Genomic DNA, 21933 nt, shown 5'->3' on the forward strand with positions numbered 1-21933 from the left:
ATAATGTTAGCAAATAAAGTTTTCAGAACACTGTATATACAACCACAAAATCATAAGAGAATGAGCGTATACAATCTACAAGGTAATGTAGCAATTTAGAGGTTGGGTACTTACTTCAGTAATAAAACAGGTTCAAGGTAGTAACAAGGATTCTTCTAATGCATTCATAAACAAATGTTCTGCACTGAAGACAAGATAAACAATTCCCAAAGTGCATCAGAGCATCACAGAACATTACTGGCAAGATAAATGCACGACGATACACCCGACTCATTTAATTAATATAATTAAATTATCAGTAAATTAGTCACCAAACTGCTCGATGAACCGGAACAGGGCTAACATATATCATCCTAGACAAACGCAGTATCAACCATTTACCTTGGTACTTTAGGGACCGACAGGAGGATGCATGTAGAAGCGCTTCTTGCCTGCGAATCCACAGTCAGATAGAGAAATTGGAACCCATTCCCATCACCAACTGATAAAGAAAGCACGTAAGAAAATTGATATCGGGCCAACTTGGATCTTCGGTGATTGTCCCCCGGTATGGAGAATTTAGGAGGGTGGGTGCAGGGAGTGGCCTTGTGGATGATGGATGGAGGCGCGGAGGGATGTGGTCGCCGGAAGGTCGAAAGCGGAGAGGGTCGGGCACATTAGGTGGAGCCGGTGGTGCGCGACAACCGGAGGCGGCCCAATCGTGGGCGGCGAACCGACGATGGCCTCGGCCCATCTCTCGACGCGGCGAAGATAGAGAGGGCGGCGTTGCCGGTGCTCGAGGCCGCCGCTCGGCACCATCTACATCGAGGGGAAAGAGAGGCGAGAAAGGGATAGGGTGATGCGGGGCTAGGGATTGTAGAGGAGGGTGGGGGTGTGTGGTTTGAATGGATGGTTCTGCCCACCGTTTTCTTGTACGTGGCGGTGGAGACGGCGGCGTCCAACCATGCAGGCGAGGCATGGGTCGAGACGGGCACACGGCGAGGTGCAGTAGCAGAGGCGGGGGCGATTTTTTGCTACTGAGATGTAGGGTGTGGGATTGATCGTTCATGTTCTCTTTTCCTTTTTAACGGGAGATGGATGCAATTTTTTCACGAGGGGAGAGATGCGACCACGTACAGATTCCATAATAAATTAATTAAGTCCATAACGGGATTTGTTTACAATGCATTAAGATTTACGTGTTAGTTTTCTTAATAAAGAAATTCACTGATGTACGGATCGATTGATTCGGGTAAGGAAAGATAGATTCGTGATCTTTTGTATGTTAGGAAATTACTGGTTTGCAAGGAAAGAGTGGAGAGGAAAAGAACCAATGCGACCACGTACAGATTGCATAATAAATTAATTAGGTCCATAACGGAATTTGTTTACAATGCGTTAAGATTTACGTGTTAGTTTTCTTAATAAAAAAATGCACTGATGTAGGGAGCGATTGATTCGAGTAAGGAAAGATAGATTCGTGATCTTTTATATGTTAGGAAATTACTGGTTTGCAAGGAAAGAGTGGAGAGAAAAAGAACCAATGCGACCACGTACAGATTGCATAATAAATTAATTAGGTCCATAACGGAATTTGTTTACAATGCGTTAAGATTTACGTGTTAGTTTTCTTAATAAAAAAATGCACTGATGTAGGGAGCGATTGATTCGAGTAAGGAAAGATAGATTCGTGATCTTTTGTATGTTAGGAAATTACTGGTTTGCAAGGAAAGAGTGGAGAGAAAAAGAACCAGTACGAGGGGGTGGTGGGAGGTGGGACGAAGAAAAACCAGGCGAAATTGGGAGGTGGGAGGGGGGCGAGTAAAAAACCGACGAAAAAAACCAACGAAATTGGGAGGTGGGAGAGAGGACGAAAAAAACCAAGGAAGGTGGGACGAAAATAAACCCGGAACGGAGACTAGGAATAGAGATATGGACCCGTGCGCTTGGTTTAGTAGTGTTTGTTAGTTTATGAGATAGGTACGTTTTTCTGAAATCACTAGTTACGGGGTAATGCGGGTTACCGCTCTTGGCTTGGTAGAATGGCAAGTAGTGAGACGTTGCATGCAAGGGCTGCTCCCTTGTACTCCGCGCTTCACAAATGGCGTAAGGAGAGGCAATCACTTCGGTTTTCACTTTTTTTTTTGCTTTTCTATTTCTGTTTTCTTATTTTACTACTTAAACCTTTTAAATTTTTGAACCTACCTTCTCCCGCTCCTTCACTCGTGTTTCCTCTAACCGTTTTCCTCCCCTGCAACACCGTCACCTGTCGTTGTTCAGTCACCTCTCTTCTCTGATGTCTCTGGCGGCTCGAGCTAAGAATGGGGAAGGAGCAACACCAATGTTTCTTCCAGTTGTTTCAATTGCAAGAACAACGCGTTCATGTCAATTTGATTTTACTTGCTGATTCCCACTGTGCCGTTATATTATTTGAGTATCCAAGTTTTGCAGAAAAGAAATGCGAAGAGGACAGTGAAGATTGGACCTCAATCCTAGCACTCTTAATTGAAGCAAATAAAAAATCGGGCTCCGCAAGAGTATCTGGCCTTTTGGCATCACCAGATCAAACGCGGCGCTGACGGCAAACGTACAATATTTTCATCTAGCATCTGAAGTCTGCCTACAATATTTTCATCTAGCATCTGAAGTTTGAACATTAGTATTTTCATCCAGCCTTGAAACAAACATTAGCATTAACCGTGAGTACTGAATCTCTCACAAAGAAAGGACCTAAAGAATTAATATTCTCCAAACAAGTGCACATATATTAATTTAAGATCCTTATGCCATGCTCGTCATCTCTCTTTCTTACATTTACACTCTGGAACACATTAAGTGGACGGCCTGCAGCTTTTAGACTATTTCAGGGACGAGTCCCGCTTCGGTACAACCCCTCACGCAATACGTATAAAAAGTAATTTGGACTTTTGACATGGAATACCCGCTTGTACTTGTATACGCTCTGCATACCCCTGACTGGGCCGGCCAAAGAAGGTGGCCGCAGTAACGCTCGCACATACGGCAGCGATATGATCGCTAAAAATATAATTGAGTGACCTCGCATGGATTCGAACACTGTACCTCCACCTTAGAAAGTGCAACTGCTAGACAGTCAACCTATGAGAGATTCGTGGCTAACAAGGAGCGTAGCACTTTAAGAACTAACTACAACAAAGAATCCAAGCAGTTTTTGGATTTTATATCTTATCTTGGAAATTATGAATAATTTTTTTAAAGCGAGTAATGTTTGAGAATCCAGAAATTATTTCAATAACTCTAACAAACTTTGAGAAATATTTTTTTCTTAAAACCTTGCCTTTTTTGACAGGAACCATTTTCAAAATCCTAAATATTTTAAAAAATGCGGACATTTTTGGAACTTAGAGAACCAAACTTGTTAATGGGAACATTTTGGAAATTCTGAACAAATTTTCAAGAGCGCGAATATTTTAAGCAATTCCCAAACATTTTTTGAGTTTTGAGAAAAATTTGAAAACAGGAACATTTTTAACATTCTGAACAGTTTACATAGAAAAATAACCTTTTTCTGAAATTCTCGTATATTTTTGGAATTTACAAAAAAAATATGAAAACACGAGTATTTTCTAAAAAACTCAAACATTTTGGGAAACCGCAAACAATTTTTACAAAACCAGAACTTTTTTGAAAGTTCCAAACATTCTGGGAAAACATGAACATTATTAGAGTTTTGATAAAATATTGTAAACAACAGGAATTTTAACATTTGGAACAATTTCTAGAAAGCAAAAAACATTTTTTGAAAATCCTGTACATTTTTGAATTTATAAAAACAATTTAAATGCAATTTTTAAAATGTTGAATAACTTTTTAAAACCATGAACCAATTTTGAATTTTCCAAAAAAATTGAAAGCACAAACATTTTTGAAAAAGGTAAATAAATTTGAAAAGAAAACAAGAAATGGAAAAAGGAAACATGAATCAATGAAAGAGTTAGAAGGGTCGATATGAGAGCATGTGTTTCGGCATCGTCAGATAACCTCAATTTTTTCGTGAGCTTATATGACCAATTCAAGGAATCATACCCAGTTATTTGAGTTTTCGACATTTTTTACATTTTCTGGAGTTTTCTGAGTGAACAATGCCCGATAAATGGCCAACGTGACACAACTTGCATACGATGTCAGAAATCGTTCAAATCTGACACGGATGACTACCATGAGCATGCCCACCTACTGGCAAAAGTTAGGTCATTTCATGCATGTCCAAAAATAAAGCATATTCAACAGAGATTGTTCAGGCAGGCGAGAAGGGTCCGTATGAGAATACGGGGACATTTTGTGAAATTCCAGATCATTTTTTAAATTTGTATTGAAAAAAGAATATGGTATTCTAAAGAAATTTCCAAATTTTTGAACCGGTTTCAAAATGAATAATAAAGTTCAAGAAGAAGAAAATCAATTAACAAAAAAGTGAAGAATAACGAAAAATCAGAGAAGAAAAAAAGGTTTAGGCCCTAGAAAATAAAAAAATCGCAAATATGAAAAATGCTGGCAAATTTGAAAAAGTGTTCACATCTTCACCATGTGCATGCCCACCAGTTAACCAAAGTTGATGTCCTTTTTTTGAATGTCCACAAAAATACCATGTTCAACCTAGGGTGTCCAGATAGGCGAGAAGGCTCCATTGAGAGCACGTTGTTTCTCAACATCCGTTAAATGACCTCATTTTTTTTCATTGACTTGTATGACCAAATCAAGGCACCATGCCAAGTTGTTTTGGTTTTCTACAAATTTTACAATTTCTGGAGTTTCCTTAGTAAAAAAAAGGGCGATAAATGGCCGGATGTGATGCAACTTGCATATAGTATTGGAAATAATTCAAACCTGGCATGGATGCCTACCATGAGCATGCCCACCTGCTTGTAAAAGTTGGGGCCATTTCATGCATGTCCGAAAATAGACCATATTCAACGGAGGTGCTCCGGTAGTCCAGAAGTGTTTGCGTGCTACTACCCGACCTACGAGAAGTGGTGCTTCGTATAATTGTTGCCTCGTGGCGGACGCCCTTTGGGCGTGCCGCTGCGGCCGAATAGGGTCCGTATGAGAGCATGTTTTTTTCGACATCTTCAAACGACTCCAATTTTTCCTTATAAGCTTAAATGGCCAATTCAAGGCACCATGCCAAGTTGTTTAAGGTTTTAACAATTATTGCACTTTTTGAAGGTTTCTCGATGAAAAATAGTTGATACATGCTCAGACGTGACACAACTTGCATATAGTGTCAAAATTCGTTCAAACCATGGGTATGCCCGCATACTGGCAATAGTTGAATCATTTCACGCATGTCCAAAAAATAGACCACGTTCAATGGGGTTGTACGGGCAGGCGAGATGGGTCCGTATGAAACCTCGTTTTATCGGCATCATGAAATGACCCAAAAAAATCCATGAGTTTATATAACCAATTCAAGGCACCATGCCAAGTTGTTTGAGTTTTTTTTTTGCAATTTGTGGAGTTTTCTCGATGAAAAAGGAAAGGAAGTGTTCGAAAAAAAATTGTTCAAAATGTTAGTTCCGAAGTTTGCACGCTCCTCATATTTCTTTAAAAGTGTTCAAAATGTTGCTCGGAAAAATGTTCTTAACATTTTGAACTAACATATTTCCTTAAATTTTTTGAAATGTTCATGCTTGTAAAAAATGTTATTCTAATTTTTTGGAAAATGTTCATGCTTTATGAAAAATTACTTTTTCAAAATGTGTTCAAGTGGTTCAAAAAAAGTTGGATTATGAAACATTATTCGATTTTTAAAAATTCATTCAGAATTTCCTTGGTGTTACACCCTCCATTCAGGTTTATTGGGTCCAAAAGCCACCAAAACTTGTGCACCAATGTTTACTAGGCTGCTGCATAGTTTATCAAAAAAAAAAAAATTGGCTGCTGCATTTAAGCACGTCACTTTATTCCCTCGTCTCTTCATGGAAGCTAATGCATGGGTCTCCTTGATTGGATCAGGCAGTAGCCATCGCATGCATAGGTTAGTTGATAGGCCTAATTAATAGCGGCGATTAGCTGAGATTTATTTTCGATTTCTTCTGTGTGTTTTCCGTGGTCTTCCCGTTTCGGCTGATGGGCCCAATAAATCCGGTCAAAGGGATTCTTAAATTTGCACACTCCTAATTATTAACAAAAACTAGTCAGAGCAATTGGTGAGCGGCTCAGCTTCATATTTAAGCGTATGTGGTTCGATTCTTAGCAGGGGCGTTTATTTTGTGAATTTTTATATTTTAGATCGCCCTCCCTGCAGCCTTCATCAATGGGCCGGCCCAGCCGAGGGTGTCTCCCACGCCATATTTCAAAAAAAGACCATCTTACCTTTTATTATGATGGGGTATCAAGAAATCTCGTGCGTTGATGTGTTTAGGGGTTGTACCGAGAAGTGGTTCAGGGACATTAAGAAAATGACTAATAAATGTCTAATTTGCTTCCATACACAACTATGTATATTTTGGTACTACTTCCTCTGTCTAAAAATCTAACCTTAAAACACTTATTTTGGAACGAAGGGAGTACAATTTTACTAGATATCAAAAACACCATGTGCAATGCTAGGTCAATTGCGAGACACATCAATACATCATTCATCAGTCTAGCTCATTATGTGTACATCAACACAGTTTGCTCAGTAAAAAAATATTTTGTTGTGGTGCCTTAGGAAATCAAGTCGTGACGAGGCCATCATGTTTTTAGTTTTCGAAATGGCTTTTTAAAAGCAATAATTCAACATGGTGCCCGGGCTCATCTGCATCCGTTGAACAGCAAAATAAAAAAATAGCAGTAAAATAAAAAAAATCTGAAATCCTTTTTCCATGCAAGATGCTTGAGTGCGCTAGGTGCGTGCAAAACTTCGTGGGTAAATGACATTCATGGAGCTCGCGCCAAGAAAAGATAAATTCGGCTATGAACAATGCATATTTTCAAAGTTTCTCAGAGGACCGAAATTTGTCTTTTTGTCACGAGCTCCATGAATGTCCAAACTTCACTAAATTTGGCATGGATATCACACATTTGACCATCTTGCACGACAAAAGAAAATCAGATTTTTTTTAAATTTTCTTTCTATTTTAAATTATTTTACTGTTCACACCCGAGAGCATTTAGACATGGGTGCAGGATAGACACACTCTTTTAAAAGTCCCTTATCTCATCATGACATATGTTTCATATATAGTTTATGAAATGACATTTAAAAGTCCTCATCTCATTCTGGCATATGTTTCAGGCTCTTTTTATGTGTACCACATCTGCATAGTCTGATTGTTTTTCTCCCGTTGCAACGCACGGGCATATTTGCTAGTTATTATAATAGCAACAAACTTTATCATAAAACTCTATCATATAACTTCTCATGAGCAAGTAAAATTCATCACAATATTGAAGTAAAAAAGCATAAACTTTATTGAAAACAAACAAACTATGTTCTCAGTGAACTTGGCAACCACAATTCATCATATTTTCATGAAAGGTCACGTATCGGAGCCTCTTGGCAAGTCCACATACTCAACCATCATTTAATCTTCTATGATTGCTAACACTCACATCATACATATGAGCAAAATGTTTCAATCGGACACATAAAAAACAGGGGCTTATAGTTTCACCTACCAACTTATTCACCTCAAGTGTGATGTCAACAATAATAACTCATGCTCACTCATATCCAACTAAATATATATGCCTAGATCGTTCCTCACCACATGATGCTTGCAAAAAGAGAAAATAAAAAAGGAACAGAGAAGAATATTTTGACTCTTGCATAAAAAGTAAATACACAAAAGTAAAAGGTAGGCCCTTCGTAGAGGGAAGCAGAGGTTGTCATGCGCTTTTTGGTTGTATGCACAATCTCTTAATGCAAAAGAATGTCACGTTATATTGTCCCTTATGATAGCAACCTTTATTATGCAGTCTGTCACTTTTATTACTTTGCGATCACAAGTTCGTACAATGCTTAATTTCTCTTACACTAAATGATCAAACACATTTAGAAGCAATTTTTATTGCCTTATTGCACCAATGACAACTTACTTGAAGGATCTTACTCAATCCATAGGTAGGTATGGCGGACTCTCAAAACAAGAGTTTGGGTTTAAGGTTTTTGGATGCACAAGTAGTATCTCTACCTAGTGCGGATTTTGGCTAGCAAAGATATGGAGCAAGCACCACATGTTGAAGGATCTATGACAATATAACTTCTTTGTGAACATGAACAAACATAAATCATTATGTTGTCTTCCTTGTCCAACGTCAACAGTTTTGGCATATAATATTTAACGGGGGCTCACAATCATAAAAAATGTCCAAGGCAGTGTATTTGCATGTGAATCTTCTCTTCCATTATTAATTCTTTCATGAATTGCATTATTGACCAATGCTATGTTTTCCAACTTTCAACAAATTTTACAGCTTATACTTTTCCTTGTGTGATGTCATTACTTACCATAAGATTAGCATATGATCTTTTTCATTATTTTCTTTTATTTTGATTGAAACATAAAAGTAGAGAAGCAAAAACTCAAACTAAACTTTATTATATAACTCTCACTCGATTACATAGATAGATAGATCACCAAACTAGCACTCGAAAAATAGATTATACTAAACTTTTATTCAACTAGATCACGAAATAGCTAAGGATCGAACTAAAAATAGGTAAAGGTAATAAAAGTGATGGTGATACGATGTTGGGGCATCTCCCCCAAGCTTGGCAAAAGCCAAGGGGAGTGCCCATACCGGTGTACTCAAGTCACCTTTGGTGGGGAAGATAATGAACGTAGTGGTGATGAGGTAGTGAGTTTTCCTCCGGCTTCCAGGGTAGGGGTTCACCATCAAAAGAGGATGCACGAGTCTCTCGAGTCCTGCAACTGGCAGCTAAACTCATACCTTTAAACCTTGTTTCATACTCAAAAACTTGGTTTTGAAGATCATAGATTTGGCTTTGCAGAAAATTAATTTGCTCGTTGAAGGTGAAGACGATGTCCTTCATAGATCGGCCATCCACCATGTGATCACAGGTGAATTCCGTGATCATGGAGTGATTGGCGTTGAGTCCATGCTCCACCATTACTTGGCACTTGAAGATGTCTTGTTCCAGCGCCTCGAGCCTGGCCTCCATGCTTCCCGTCCTCTTGGGCCCATGAACATCCCGGATGTGGAGCACCCCCTCACGCATCTCAATGGCTTGAGGGTGCTTCATCACCTCGGACAAGTACGGGTTGATGACCTTCTCAAAGAACTTGTCCTTGGAGGATCTTGGTGGAGCCATGTAGATCTAAATCTGACAAGAAAAACATCACGAAACAAGAACAGAGGATTTTTCTGTGATACGGTGGTTGCTACTGATACGTCTCCAACGTATCTATAATTTATGAAGTATTCATGCTATTATACTATCCTTCTAGGATGTTTTATATGCATTTGTATGATATTTTATATGATTTTTGGGACTAACCTATTAACCTAGAGCCCAGTGCCAGGTACTGTGCATGTTATAAATCCTTCAAGTACTGTGCGTGTCAGCATTACCGATCCAGGGATGACACTGATGCACAGAGATCAGACTGTTTGAGGTCTGGTCGCTACATGCTTCAATGACTGAGATTGTAGTTGTTAGTTTTCAATAAAGTTTATGATTCATACTTGAAATTGTGATTGAATTGTTACTTTAGCATAAGAGATCATACGACAATATATATGTATGTTGCTGTTATAAGAATGATCATGATGCCCTCATGTCCGTATTTTATTTTATCGACACCTCTATCTCTAAACATGTGGACATATTTATCGTTATCGACTCCCGCTTGAGGACAAGCGAGGTCTAAGCTTGGGGGAGTTGATACGTCCATTTTGCATCATGCTTTCATATTGATATTTATTGCATTATGGACTGTTATCACAGATTATGTCACACTACTTATGCCTATTCTCTCTTATTTTACAAGGTTTACATGAAGAGGGGGAATGCCGGCAACTGGAATTCTGGGCTGGAAAAGGAGCAAATATTAGAGACCTATCTGCACATCTCCAAAAGTCCTGAAACTCCACGGGAGTTATTTTCATAATATATAAAAAGTACTTAGCGAAGAAAATACTAGAGGGGCCCACACCCTGGCCACGAGGGTGGGGGCGTGCCCTACCCCCCTGGGCGCGCCCCCTGCCTCATGGGCCCCATGGCAGGCCTCTGGTGCCCATCTTCTGCTATATGAAGTCTTTCATCCGAGAAAAAATAAGGAGCAAGCTTACGGGACGAAACTCCGCCGCCACAAGGCGGAACCTTGGCGGAACCAATCTAGGGCTCTAGCGGAGCCGTTCTGCCGGGGAAACTTTCCTCCGGGAGGGGGAAATCATCACCATCGTCATCACCAACGATCCTCTCATTGGGAGGGGGTCAATCTCCATCAACATCTTCACCAGCACCATCTCCTCTCAAACCCTAGTTCATCTCTTGTATCCAATCTTTGTCCCAAAGCCTCAGATTGGTGCCTGTGGGTTGCTAGTAGTGTTGATTACTCTTTGTAGTTGATGCTAGTTGGTTTACTTGGTGGAAGATCATATGTTCAGATCCATTATGCATATTAATACCCCTCTGATTATGAACATGAATATGCTTTGTGAGTAGTTACGTTTGTTCCTGAGGACATGGGAGAAGTCTTGCTATTAGTAGTCATGTGAATTTGGTATTCGTTCGATATTTTGATGAGATGTATATTGTCTTTCCTCTAGTGGTGTTATGTGAACGTTGACTACATGACACTTCACCATTGTTTGGGCCTAGAGGAAGGCATTGGGAAGTAATAAGTAGATGATGGGTTGCTAGAGTGACAGAAGCTTAAACCCTAGTTTATGAGTTGCTTCGTAAGGGGCTGATTTGGATCCATATGTTTCATGCTATGGTTAGGTTTACCTCAATACTTCCTTTGTAGCTGCGGATGCTTGCAATAGGGGTTAATCATAAGTGGGATGCTTGTCCAAGAAAGGACAGTACCCAAGCACCAGTCCACCCACATATCAAATTATCAATGTACCGAACGCGAATCATATGAACGTGATGAAAACTAGCTTGACGATAATTCCCATGTGTCCTCGGGAGCGCTTTTCTTCATATAAGAGTTTGTCTAGGCTTGTCGTTTGCTGCAAAAAGGATTGGGCCATCTTGCTGCACCTTATTTACTTTCATTACTTGTTGCTCGTTACAATCTACCTTATCACAAAACTATCGTTACCTATAATTTCAGTGCTTGCAGAGAATACCTTGCTGAAAACCGCTTATCATTTCCTTCTGCTCCTCGTTGGGTTCGACACTCTTACTTATCGAAAAGGCTACGATAGATCCCCTACACTTGTGGGTCATCGACCCGCTGGGGGTAGCCTTCGAGCCTCCGGGTGCTCGAAGCGGGTCCCGGTCGGTCGGGTCCGACCGAACGGGCGTCGAGGCGGACGGGCCGGCTCGCCTGCCGGCCAGGCGTCGGAGCAGGAGGCGGTCCAGCCGGCTTGGCATAGCCGGCAGTGTGGCGACGCGGACAGGGCGGTTCGCGGCTGGCCGTCCGAGTGGCGAAGCAGGCTGACGGGCCATCACACTTCTATTTATTTACAACTCAAAGATTACAACTCGATACTAGAACAAAGTATGACTCTATATGAATGCCTCCGGCAGTGTACCGGGATGGGCAATGAATCAAGAGTGACATGTATGAAATTATGCATGGTGGCTTTGCCACAAATACGATGTCACTACATGATCATGCAAGGCAATATGACAATGATGAAGCGTGCCATAATAAACGTAACGATGGAAAGTTGCATGGCAATATATCTCGGAATGGCTATGGAAATGCCATAATAGGTAGGTATGGTGGCTATTTTGAGGAAGATATAAGGAGGTTTATGTGTGATAGAGCGTATCATATCACGGGGGTTGGATGCACCGACAAAGTTTGCGCCAACTCTCAAGGTGAGAAAGGCCAATGCACGGTATCGAAGAGGCTAGCAATGATGGGAAGGTGAGAGTGCGTATAATCCATGGACTCAACATTAGTCATAAAGAACTCACATACTTATTGCAAAAATCTACAAGTCATCAAAAACCAAGCATTACGCGCATGCTCCTAGGGGGATATATTGGTAGGAAAAGACCATCGCTTGTCCCCGACCACCACTCATAAGGAGGACAATCAAAGAAACACCTCATGCTTCAAATTTGTCACACAACGTTCACCATACGTGCATGCTACGGGACTTGCAAACTCTAACACAAGTATTTCTCAAATTCACAACTACTCAACTAGCATGACTCTAATATTCCCATCTTCATATCTAAAAACAATCATCAAGTATCAAACTTCTCATAGTATTCAATGCACTCTATATGAAAGTTTTTATTATACCCATCTTGGATGCCTATCATATTAAGACTAATTTTATAGCCAAAGGAAATTACCATGCTATTCTAAAGGACTCTCAAAATAATATAAGTGAAGCATGAGAGATCAATAATTTCTATAAAATGAAACCACCACCGTGCTTTAAAAGATATAAGTGAAGCACTAGAGCAAAATTATCTAGCTCAAAAGATATAAGTGAAGCACAAAGAGTATTCTAATAAATTCCGATTCATGTGTGTCTCTCCAAAAGGTGTGTACAGCAAGGATGATTGTGGTAAACTAATAAGCAAAGACTCAAATCATACAAGACGCTCCAAGCAAAACACATATCATGTGGTGAATAAAAATATAGCCTCAAGTAAAGTTACCGATGGACAAAGATGAAAGAGGGTATACCTTCCGGGGCATCCCCAAGCTTAGGCTTATGGTTGTCCTTGAATTTTACCTTGCGTGCCTTGGGCATCCCCAAGCTTAGGATCTTGCCACTCCTTATTCCAAAATCCATCAAATCTTTACCCAAAAACTTGAAAACTTCACAACACAAAACTCAACAGAAAATCTCATGAGCTCCGTTAGTATAAGAAAACAAATCACCACTTTAAGGTACTGTAATTAACTCATTATTTATTTATATTAGTATTAAACCTACTGTATTCCAACTTCTCTATGGTTCATACCTCCCGATACTAGCCATAGATTCATCAAAACAAGCAAACAACACACGAAATACAGAATCTGTCAAAAACAGAACAGTCTGTAGTAATCTGTAGGTTTCGAATACTTATGTAACTCCGAAAATCCTGAGAAATTAGGATGTCCTAAATAATTAATATATTGATCTACTGCAGTTGGAATTGGTATTTTATCGATCTCTGGTAAAAAAATGAAAATTATTCTAGTGAGCACATACTTTCTGTTTTTTTTCAGCAAGATCAAACAACAATCATCCAAGAAGATCCTAAAGGCTTTACTTGGCACAAACACTAATTAAACATAAAAAACACAATCATAACAGAGGATAGATGATTTATTTATTACTAAACAGAAACAAAAAGCAAGGAACAAAAATAAAATTAGGTTGCCTCCCAACAAGCGCTATCGTTTAACGCCCCTAGCTAGGCATGAAACAAGAATAGATCTAGGTATCATCATCTTTGGTATGCAATCCATAAGTGGCTCTCATAATAGATTCATAAGGTAATTTAATTTTCTTCCTAGGAAAGTGTTCCATGCCTTTCCTTAATGGAAATTGGAATCTAATATTTCCTTCTTTCATATCAATAATTGCACCAATCGTTGTAAGGAAAGGTCTATCAAGAATAATAGGACAAGTAGGATTGCAATCTATATCAAGAACAATGAAATTTACGGGCACATAATTCCTATTTGCAACAATAAGAACATCATTAATCCTTCCCATAGGTTTCTTAATAGTGGAATCCGCAAGATGCAAATTTAAAGAACAATCATCAAATTCACGGAAACCTAGCACATCACACAAAGTTTTTGGAATCGTGGAAACACTAGCACCCAAATCACATAAAGCATAGCATTCATGATCTTTAATTTTAATTTTAATAGTAGGTTCCCACTCATCATAAAGTTTTCTAGGAATAGAAACTTCTAATTCAAGATTTTCTTCATAAGATTGCATTAAAGCATCAACGATATGTTTGGTAAAAGCTTTATTTTGAGCATAAGCATGAGGAGAATTTAACACAGATTGCAACAAGGAAATACAATCTATCAAAGAACAATTATCATAATTAAATTCCTTGAAATCCAAAATAGTGGGCTCATTGCTATGTAAAGTTTTGACCTCTTCAATCTCACTTTTACCAATTTTTGCATCAAGATCTAAAAACTCCGAATCATTGGGACGCCTTTTAACTAAAGTTGACTCATCTCCAGTCCCATCTTTATCAAGATTCATATTGGAAAACAAAGATTTAATAGGGGACACATCAATCACTTTTAGATCTTCATCATTATTATCATGGAAACTAGAAGAACACGCTTTTACAAAGCAATCCTTTTTAGCACGCATCCTAGCGGTTCTTTCTTTGCACTCATCAATGGAAATTCTCATGGCTTTGAGAGACTCATTGATATCACGCTTAGGTGTAATAGATCTAAGTTTCAAAGAATCAACATCAAGAGAAATTCTATCCACGTTCCTAGCCAACTCATCAATCTTAGGCAATTTTTCTTCAAGCAAAGCATTGAAATTCTTTTGAGAAATCATAAATTCTTTAACACTAGTCTCAAAATCAGAGGGCATCTTATTAAAATTTCCATAAGAGTTGTTGTAGGAATTACCATAATTATTGGAGGAATTACTAGGGAATGGCCTAGAATTAAAATTTCCTCTATACGCGTTATTACCAAAATTGCTCCTACCAACAAAATTCACATCCATAGATTCATTATTATTTTCAATCGAAGTAGACAAAGGCATATTATTAGGATCAAAAGAAGCACTCTTGTTAGCAAACAACCTCATAAGTTCATCCATCTTTCCACTCAAAACATTAATCTCTTCTGTCGCATGAACCTTTTTACTAGTAGATCTTTCGGTGTGCCATTGAGAATAATTAACCATAATATTATCTAGGAGTTTAGTAGCTTCTCCTAAAGTGATTTCCATAAAAGTGCCTCCCGCGGCCGAATCTAAAAGATTTCTAGAAGCAAAATTCCATCCAGCATAAAAAATTTGTACAATCATCCATAAATTCAAACCATGTGTAGGGCAATTACGTATCATTAATTTCATCCTCTCCCAAGCTTGTGCAACATGCTCATGATCAAGTTGCTTAAAATTCATAATATCATTTCTAAGAGAGATGATCTTAGCGGGAGGAAAATACTTAGAGATAAAAGCATCTTTGCACTTATTCCATGAATCAATACTATTTTTAGGCAAAGAAGAGAACCAAGTTTTAGCACGATCTTTAAGCGAAAACGGAAATAGCTTCAATTTAACAATATCATTATCCACATCTTTCTTCTTTTGCATATCACACAAATCAACGAAGTTGTTCAGATGGGTAGCGGCATCTTCACTAGGAAGGCCAGAAAACTGATCTTTCATAACAAGATTCAACAAAGCGGTATTGATTTCACAAGAGTCAGCATCGGTAGTAGGAGCAATCGGAGTGCTAATAAAATCATTATTGTCGGTATTGGAAAAGTCACACAATTTAGTATTATCTTGAGCCATCGTGACAAACAATCCAACACACAAGCAAAGAAGAAGCAAGCGAAAAGAGGCGAACGGAAAAAGGGCGAATAAAATGGCAAAGGTGAAGTGGGGGAGAGGAAAACGAGAGGCAAATGGGAAATATGTAATGCGAGGGATAAGAGTTTGTGATGGGTACTTGGTGTGTCTTGACTTGGCGTAGATCTCCCCGGCAACGGCGCCAGAAATCCTTCTTGCTACCTCTTGAGCATGTGTTGGTTTTCCCTTGAAGAGGAAAGGTGATGAAGCAAAGTAGCGTAAGTATTTCGCTCAGTTTTTGAGAACCAAGGTATCAATCGAGTAGGAGACTACACGCAAGTCGCCTAGTACCTGCACAAACAATCAAGAACCTTGCAACCAACGCGGTAAAGGGTTTTTCAATCCCTTCACGGCCACTTGCAAAAGTGAGATCTGATAAAGATAATAAGATAAATATTTTTGGTATTTTTGTTGTATAGATTGGAAAGTAAAGATTGCAAAGTAAACGGCGAAAGAAATAGCTAGTTGACGGGAGACTAATATGATGTTAAATAGACCCGGGGACCATAGGTTTCACTAGTGGCTTCTCTCAAGATAGAAAATATTACGGTGGGTGAACAAATTACTGTCGAGCAATTGATAGAAAAGTGCATAGTTATGAGAATATCTAGGCATGATCATAAACATAGGCATCACGTCCGTGACAAGTAGACCAAAACGATTCGGCATCTACTACTATTACTCCACACATCGACCGCTATCCAGCATGCATCTAGAGTATTAAGTTCATAAGAACAGAGTAACGCATTAGGCAAGATGACATGATGTAGAGGGATAAACTCAAGCAATATGATATAAACCCCATCTTTTTATCCTCGATGGCAACAATACAATACGTGTCAGAGATCAATCTAGTAGGCCAAACCAAACTGATAATTCAAAGAGACTTGCAAAGATATCAAATCATGCATATAAGAATTCAGAGAAGAATCAAATATTGTTCATAGATAAAATTGATCTTAAACCCACAATTCATCGGATCTCGACAAACACACCGCAAAAAAGAATTACATCGAATAGATCTCCAAGAAGATCGAGGAGAACTTTGTATTGAGATCTAAAGAGAGAGAAGAAGCCATCTAGCTAATAACTATGGACCCGAAGGTCTGTGGTAAACTACTCACACATCATCGGAGAGCCTATGGTGTTGATGTAGAAGCCCTCCGTGATCGAATCCCCCTCCGGCGGAGCGCCGGAAAAGGCCTCAAGATGGGATCTCACGGGTACAGAAGGTTGCGGCGGTGGAAAAGGTGTTTCGTGGCTCTCCCCGATGGTTTCAGGGTATAAGAGTATATATAGGCGAAAGAAGTAGGTCGGTGGAGCTGCGAGGGGCCCACGAGGGTGGGGGTGTGCCTGGCCCCCTGGGCGCGCCCTCCTGCCTCGTGGCTTCCTTGCTGCTTCCTTGACGTCCACTCCAAGTCTCCTGGATTGCGTTTGTTCCAAAAACGATCCTCGCGAAGGTTTAATTCCATTTGGATTCCGTTTGGTATTCCTTTTCTGCGAAACACTGAAATAGGCAAAAGAACAGCAATTTGCACTGGGCTTTCAGTTAATAGGTTAGTCCCAACAATAATATAAAAGTGCATAGTAAATCCCATTAAACATCCAAAACAGATAATATAATAGCATGGAACAATCAAAAATTATAGATACGTTGGAGACGTATCAGTGGTCAAATCGTTCGGGGGTATATATAAAGATTTTTTTATGTTAGGAAACAAGCATATGGAAGGAAAACGGAGTCGGGAAGGTGCCCGAGGGCCCCACAACCCACCAGGGCGCGCCAGGGAGGGCAGGCGTGCCTGGTGTATCGGGGTCACCTCGGTTGCCTTCCTAGTTATTTATTATTTTCCTATTTTCTCTAATATTCCAAAACTGACATAAAATATTTTTGCAAATTTTTCGGAGTCTGTTTACTTACCGTATCGCGTACCTCTTCCTTTTCAGGGTCCTGGAGTGTTCTGGAAGGTCTCTTTTATGTGTTCCTCCGGTGTCATGGTTTGAATAATATTAGTTTCAACATCAATGGGCGTACCTGAGATATAGTGCTTAATTCTTTGCCCATTGACCACCTTCGGGTTAGTACCTTCGGCATTATTAATCTTGATAGCTCCAGAGTGATAAACTTCTTCGATAATATATGGTCCTTCCCATTTGGGATGAAGTTTTCCTGCAAAAAAATCTAAAATGAGAATTGTATAATAGAACATGTTCTCCAACTTTGAATTCCCGCTTTTGGATTCTTTTTCATGACATCTTTTAACTTTTTCTTTGAATAGCTTGGCGTTTTCATAAGCTTGGGTTCTCCATTCATCTAGTGAGCTAATATCAAATAACCTCTTTTCACCGGCAAGTTTGAAGTCATAATTGAGTTCCTTGATTACCCAATATGCTTTATGTTCTAGCTTAATAGGCAAATGACAAGCTTTTCCATAAACCATTTTATATGGAGACATACCCATAGGATTTTTTAAGCTGTTCTGTAGGCCCAAAGTGCGTCATCTAATTTCTTAGACCATTTTTTTGGGACCTATTGACAGTTTTTTATAATATTAATTTTATTTCTCTATTGCTAAGTTCAACTTGACCACTAGATTGAGGATGAAAGGGTATGCAATTCTATGGTTGACATCATATTTAGCAAGCATTTTACGCAAAGCACCATGAATAAAGTGTGACCCACAATCAGTAATTAAATATCTAGGAACTCCAAACCTTGCCAAAATAACTTCTTTAAGCATTTTAATGGAGGTGTTATGATCAGCTCTACTAGTTAGAATAGCTTCTACCCACTTAGTAACATAATCAACAGCAACCAGAATATGTGTATACCCATTAGAGGAAGGAAAAGGTCCCATATAATCAAAACACCAAACATCAAATGGTTCAACAACAAGTGAATAATTCATAGGCATTTCCTGACGCTTACCGATATTACCTATTATCTGGCATTCATTGATAACCCACAAGTATAGGGGATCGCAACAATTTTCGAGGGTAGAGTATTCAACCCAAATTTATTGATTCGACACAAGGGGAGCCAAAGAATATTCTCAAGTATTAGCAGTTGAGTTGTCAATTCAACCACAACTGGAAGACTTAATATCTGTGGGAAAGTATTTAGTAGCAAAGTAATATGATAGTAGCGGTAACAGTGGCAAAAGTAATAGTATTGGTTTTGTAGTGATTGTAACAGTGGCAACGGTAAAGTAACTAAGCAAAGATCACTATGTGAAAAGCTTGTAGGCATTGGATCAGTGATGGATAATTATGTCGGATGTGATTCCTCATGCAACAGTTATAACCTAGGGTGACACAGAACTAGCTCCAGTTCATCAATATAATGTAAGCATGTATTCCGAATATAGTCATACGTGCTTATGGAAAAGAACTTGCATGACATCTTTTGTCCAACCCTCCCGTGGCAGCGGGGTCCTATTGGAAACTAAGGGATATTAAGGCCTCCTTTTAATAGAGTACCGGACCAAAGCATTAACACTTAGTGAATACATGAACTCCTCAAACTATGGTCATCACCGGTAAGTATCTTGATTATTGTCACTTCGGGGTTAACGGAACACATAATAGGTGACTATAGACTTGCAAGATAGGATCAAGAACTCACATATATTCATGAAAACATAATAGGTTCAGATCTGAAATCATGGCACTCGGGCCCTAGTGACAAGCATTAAGCATAGCAAAGTCATAGCAACATCAATCTCAGAACATAATGGATACTAGGGATCAAACCCTAACAAAACTAACTCGATTACATGATAAATCTCATCCAACCCATCACCGTCCAGCAAGCCTACGATGGAATTACTCACGCACGGCGGTGAGCATCATGAAATTGGTGATGGAGGAAGGTTGATGATGACGACGGCGACGGATTCCCCTCTCCGGAGCCCCGAACAGACTCGAGATCAACCCTCCCGAGAGAGATTAGGGCTTGGCGGCGGCTCTGTATCGTAAAACGTGATGAATCCTTCTCTCTGATTTTCTTCTCCCCGGACGTGAATATATGGAGTTGGATTTGAGGTCGGTGAAGCACCAGGGGGCCCACGAGGCAGGGGGCGCGCCCCCCACCCTCGTGGACAGGGTGTGGTCCCCCTGACCTTGATTCTTTCACCAATATTTTTTATATATTCCAAACATATTCTCTGTGGATTTTCAAGTCATTCTGAGAACTTTTATTTATGCACAAAGCAGACGGCAAAGAATGCCCACATTTGCCTACAGCAGCAGACGGCAAAGGCTTGTCCCGCAGTGACGTCCAGCTGACGTCATTCGGCGGACGGCAAAGGCCGGATGCTCTTTGCCGTCAGCGGCGGACGGCAAAGGCTGCCGTTAGCCGCCTAACGGACTAACAGCGCATTTATTGCCGTCGGCTTTCTTTGCCATCAGCCGTTGATAGCTAAGGCTCCTTTGCCGTCCGCTTCAAAAAGCAGACGGCAAAGAAGCTCTTTACTGATGCCTACTTTGCCGGAGCCTTTTGCCGTCCGCGGCAGACGGCAAAGGCCTTTGCCGTCCGCCATCCTTGCCTTTGCCGTCTGCCATGGCAGACGGCAAAGTAGCTGATTCCTGTAGTGACCATGGCAATTCTGCTGAAAACAACGTCAGTCCGGGTTAGTTCCATTCAAATCATGCAAGTTAGAGTCCAAAACAAGGGCAAAAGTGTTTGGAGAAGTAGATACATTGGAGACGTATCAACTCCCCCAAGCTTAAACCTTTGCTTGTCCTCAAGCAATTCAGTTGACAAACTGAAAGTGATAAAGAAAAACTTTTACAAACTCTGTTTGCTCTTGTTGTTGCAAATATGTAAAGCCACCATTCAAGTTTTCAGCAAAGATTATGAACTAACCATATTCACAATAACATTTAGGTCTCATGTTTACTCATATCAATGGCATAATCAACTAGCGAGCAATAATAATAAATCTCGGATGACAATACTTTCTCAAAACAATCATGATATGATATAACAAGATGGTATCTCGCCAGCCCTTTCTGAGACCGCAAAACATAAATGCAGAGCACCTTTAAAGATCAAGGACTGACTAAACATTGTAATTCATGGTAAAAGAGTCCATTCATAGTCATACTCAATATAAATTAATAGTAATGGATGCAAATGACAGTGGTGCTCTCCAACTGGTGCTTTATAATAAGAGGAGGATGACTCAGCATAAAGTAAATAGATATGCCCTTCGCAGAGGGAAGCATGGATTTGTAGAGGTGCCAGAGCTCGGTTTTTGAAATAGAGATAAATAATATTTTGAGTGGTGTACTTTCATTGTCAACATAACAACCGAGAGATCTCGATATCTTCCATGCTACACACATTATAGGTGGTTCCCAAGCAGAATGGTAAAGTTTATACTCCCCCTACCACCAACAAACATCAATCCATGGCTTGTCCGAAACAACGGGTGCCTCCAACTAACAACAATCCTGGGGGAGTTTTGTTTGCAATTATTTTGATTTGGTAAGAGCATGGGACTGGGCATCCCGGTTACCGGCCATTTTCTCGTGAGTGAGGAGCGGAGTCCACTCCTCTTGAGAATAACCCACCTAGCATGGAAGATATAGACAGCCCTAGTTGATACATGAGCTATTCGAGCATACAAAACAGAATTTCATTTGAAGGTTTAGAGTTTGGCACATACAAATTTACTTGGAACGGCAGGTAGATACCGCATATAGGAAGGTATAGTGGACTCATATGGAATAACTTTTGGGGTTTATGGGAGTGGATGCACAAGCAGTATTCCCGCTTAGTACAAGTGAAGGCTAGAAAGAGACTGGGAAGCGACCAGCTAGAGAGCGACAACAGTCATGAACATGCATTAAAATTAATCAACACTGAGTGCAAGCATGAGTAGGATATAATTCACCATGAACATAAATATCATGGAGGCTATGTTGATTTTGTTTCAACTACATGCGTGAACATGTGTCAAGTCAAGCCACTCGAATCGTTTGAAGGAGGATACCACCCTATCATACCACATCACAACTATTTTAATAGCATGTTCACACGCAAGGTAAACCATTATAAACTCCTAGCAAATTAAGCATGGCATGAGCAACTATAATCTCTAATTGTAATTGCAAACATGTTTCATTCATAATAGGCTGAATCAGGAATGATGAACTAATCATATTTACACAAACAAGATAGGTCGAGTTCATACCAGTTTCTCTCATCTCAATCAGTTCATCGAATATCGTCATTATTGCCTTTCACTTCCA

At 39.7% G+C, this 21933-nt stretch overlaps 1 protein-coding gene across 1 annotated transcript; it reads right to left on the bottom strand.

Moving 5' to 3' along the window:
• Positions 1-390: 390 nt before the first annotated feature.
• On the bottom strand, positions 391-9280 carry LOC109750137 (uncharacterized). The gene is made up of 2 exons (XM_020309089.1): positions 8899-9280; positions 391-431 (listed from the first exon to the last, which is right to left on the bottom strand). Exons 1-2 carry the CDS (start codon positions 9278-9280, stop codon positions 391-393), a joined length of 423 nt encoding a protein of 140 aa, XP_020164678.1.
• Between the last annotated feature and the right edge of the window lie 12653 nt (positions 9281-21933).

Source organism: Aegilops tauschii, chromosome 7, assembly GCF_002575655.3.
Source record: "Aegilops tauschii subsp. strangulata cultivar AL8/78 chromosome 7, Aet v6.0, whole genome shotgun sequence".
NCBI classification, from domain to species: Eukaryota; Viridiplantae; Streptophyta; class Magnoliopsida; order Poales; family Poaceae; genus Aegilops; species Aegilops tauschii.